Below are 3,875 nucleotides of genomic sequence, written 5' to 3' on the forward strand. Positions count from 1 at the left end.
AACCACCACTACAGCTGCCCCAACCACCACCACAGCTGCCCCAACCACCACTACAGCTGCCCCAACCACCACTACAGCTGGCCCAACCACAGCTGCCCCAACCACCACTACAGCTGCCCCAACCACCACTACAGCTGCCCCAACCACCACTACAGCTGCCCCAACTACCACAGCTGCCCCAACCACCACTACAGCTGCCTTAACCACCACAGCTGCCCCAATAACTACCACAGTTGCCCCAAACACCACCACAGCTGCTCCCACCACACAGTCTTACCGATCATCTATTGGTCCTCTCAGCACCAACTGAAGATGAGCTGAATGATCATTTTCCTATTTGCTTTGTCTCTGAAGGCAGAGATGGGTGAGTTTCCAAAAGACAGTGAGCCAGTTAGATATTTCACATGTAGCCGTTTAATAAAGTAAATCAATGGATAGATTTTTTTGAGTGATTAAGTAGTTGATACAGTGTGATTTCTTTATTAATATCCAGGTACAACAGAGTCTATCACTCAGAACTTCGTTGTGTGACCATAGATGTTGGTCGTCATGGTGAGTCAATCCAAAAAGCCATGGACTACTGTTGACGTAAAGGCCTATGTAACTATTTTTTATGCATATGAACCTAAATTTAGAAGATGTTAATAGTAAAAACACATCCTGAAACTCAAAATAATTCAACTTTAAATTTTTTTTTTCTTTCCAATGGACTGTCACAATCCTTGGATCCATCAATAAATGATATAGGGATTTTTGACCATTCCTTTTAGTGAATTCTTTTTAGATAGTCCACAGTCTTTGATGTCATTTCTACGTCAATTCAACCACATGTTGAGGTCATTGTCCTGCGGAAAGATTCAATGATGACATATTTTCAGTGTTTTTGGATGGAAGCCACCAGGCATTTCAGAGAATTCCAGGTACCATGCAAGTTTTGCAATATACCAGGACTTTGGAATTAAAATGAGACCCACAGCATCACAGATCCTCCACCATACTTAAGAATGGGCATAAGGTGCATTTTTTGGCTTCTTTATATCTGAAAAACTACATTTCAGAAACAACCTTTAGTTGTCTCTGGACTGTCACAATTCTTGGATCCATCAGTAAACAATATTCACCAAGCCACTTCCGGTGCTCAACAGATGATGAATCAACTCCTTCATGCCTTGATGGTGTCGCTCCTTCTGACTGACCCAACTACTCGGTCAGTCTCATTGACCGTGTAGTTGCAAAACTCCAATATGTTTCTGATTACAGTTGTAAAACATAAAAAGCACTGTGATGGTTTGTCTTCCAAACAACCAGTAGATATTACCTAGTGGTATTACCATGGTTGCTATGGAGATGTCCCAAAATGACCCAAAAATGTCTGTCTTTGCTGTACGTCCCCTACCAGCCGTCCCCCTCTGCTGGAAAGAAAACCATGGCTTCAATCCCATTTACACAATATGTTTTATAATCCCATTACAAAAAAAAGAGACAGTTCCATTAAACTTAATATTGCATAATATTTCATGTAGTTTGAACTTTAAATTGTTGCAATCTGCTTTACCATTTCAATAAAACCTTGCTTCCATCAATGCAGTAACTTTGTCAAATATCTCGTCATGTGTAGAGGCTGTTGTGACCTGCATTGAGACAACCATGATTGTGGAAGTTGCAAAGACCTACATCATCAGACGCAATGAGAAAAATTTGCATTTGAACGACTTTACAGATTCATCCTGCAATTTGGAAAGCCGGTCCAACGACACCCACGTGGTTGCTGTCATGTCACTCGGTGCCTGTGGGACTCGTGTTGAGGTACATAACACAAAATGACAAACGACTCCAATAAAAGATAATAAGAAGCCTAAAAGCATTCAACTGAAAAAGTTACAATATTAAATAACATTTAACACAAAGTTGTGAATGTGCCAATTGTGCAAACAAAATGTCTTTTTGTCCAAAAGGAGAACAAAAGTTCACTTTAATTTCTTCATAAGAAGTATAGCATATTTGCATTGCATAAATAAAAGAAAGTCTTTGTTTGGAATGACTGATTCTGTTTATTTGATATAATTTTTAGGAAGATGACAACAACATCTACTTCAGGAATGAGATCACTTCTGCTGACCCTAATGAAGTCATTTCCAGGCAACATGATGTTGAAATTGCCTTTACCTGCTCCTACCCAAAGCGAACCAACCTGACTCTAGGATTCAGACACAAAAACCCGTACGCCTTTAACGAGAAGGGCTTTGGTGCTTTCACCTTCCAGTTTGAGTTCTTCGAGAGCCAGCGTTTCAGGAAGCAAGTGGATTCCAGCAGCTACCCGGTGGAGGTTTACCTGAAGCAGATGATCTTCATGCAGATCGAAGCCACCTCGTCCATCCCAAACACTGAGCTGTTTGTGGAGTCCTGCAGGGCGACTCCCTACGACAACCCCAACTCCCGCATCAGCTACACCACATATGTCAGAGTCAAGGCCCGCGGGCCACATCCGGCCCGCGAGAAGGTTTTTTACGGCCCCTGGGATGATCTTGATTTATTATTAGAACCGGCCCGCAGACCGCAGCAAGCCGGCACCCCGTCTGAAAAAAAATATCTTCCTTATTTGAACTGTAAGTAGTTCTTTAAATGTTCTGTGAGATGATGTACTTACCCATGTATCCATAACAACCGGAACTTTCAATATCCACCAAGTTATTGCCGAAATATACCGTCTATTAAACGAGTGCCCCCCGGATTAATTACACTCTCTGCAGCTGCAGCTGCGAAGTTACCGTATTAACCCGATACTTGCTGGAAAGTGCAACGTCTCCCCTTTCAGAAACCGTTGGAATTTTTCCACTTAGCGCTACGTGTGGCGGAATTACGGTACTGCAAATTTAGATGTGTCGCCGGCGACTCATCTAAATGCCTTGACTCTGACATATGTGGATTAATAGATTTTTGCACTTTATTTTATTGTATTTCAATCCAATTATATTTTAAAAATATTTCAGTTGTGTCTGTTGAAAATTAAAGATTACTGACAGAGCCATAAGAAAATATTGCTTTATTTATCTGATCATATTGGAATATATTTGTTAGGTTTTCAGTAGGTTCAATTAGGTTCACTAGACTATATGCGTCATTTAAAAAAATTTCAATGAACATTCGATCAGTCCGGCCCTCGGCTTGTAGCTAAATTTTTTATTTGGCCCTCCATCCATTTGACTTTGACACCCCTGAGCTACACCATCATTGAAAACGGGTACTGAAAGAATAGTCTTCCAGTTTAGATCAAATTCTACAAATGGGGCCTGCTTTGCTGTGTGTCTAAAAGATTTTAACCATTTTCCAGGTGTGTGAAGGACAAAACGGTGCAAATCTTCCCCAGCTCCAAGTCGCAGTTCAGGTTTGGCATGGAGGCTTTTGAGTTCATCGGAGCTCACGAGGAGGTAAAGTTCTTTTTTAAAGCTCTTTTCTTTACCAAAAACAAAAAATTATGTTGTAATGTAAACAGCTCAACAGGTTTTATTGCACGTAAATTCAACTTTAATTATTTAAATTGCACAACATTTTGTAAATTAGTGTTTAACAGTTTACAATCAAAAAGATTAAAAAAAAATAGGCTGCATGTGTGTAGACCCTTCAATACAATTTTATTAAAAGGAAAACTTTTTCTTTATTCTTTACAAAGTATAAAAATGTTACTTAGTTCTAAGAAAGCACCACTGAAATACAACAATTCCCCTAATTTTTCAAAACCAATGGCTTCAGCAGTTAAATCAATTCACGCAGAACGTTGCCTCTGCAGTTTATGCACCAGCCACTAGGTGATGTAGATGAGCAGTAAAAAAAAAATCACTGTTATGCACAGTGGCCAACATGGAAATCAAAAAGCT

General features: G+C 40.1%; 1 protein-coding gene across 1 annotated transcript in view; it reads left to right on the top strand.

The window, feature by feature from the left end:
* Positions 1 to 3,875, top strand: part of LOC106945552 (uncharacterized) — a 21,542-nt gene that overhangs the window by 9,478 nt on the left and 8,189 nt on the right. The window contains exons 3-8 of the mRNA XM_015029298.1: positions 301 to 364; positions 494 to 552; positions 1,619 to 1,806; positions 2,072 to 2,500; positions 3,153 to 3,241; positions 3,332 to 3,428. Coding sequence (XP_014884784.1) covers positions 301 to 364; positions 494 to 552; positions 1,619 to 1,806; positions 2,072 to 2,500; positions 3,153 to 3,241; positions 3,332 to 3,428 — 926 coding nt within the window. The remainder of the gene's footprint in view (positions 1 to 300; positions 365 to 493; positions 553 to 1,618; positions 1,807 to 2,071; positions 2,501 to 3,152; positions 3,242 to 3,331; positions 3,429 to 3,875) is intronic.

Source organism: Poecilia latipinna, unplaced genomic scaffold (genome assembly GCF_001443285.1).
Source record: "Poecilia latipinna isolate Pla-1442-1.1 unplaced genomic scaffold, P_latipinna-1.0 Scaffold150, whole genome shotgun sequence".
NCBI classification, from domain to species: Eukaryota; Metazoa; Chordata; class Actinopteri; order Cyprinodontiformes; family Poeciliidae; genus Poecilia; species Poecilia latipinna.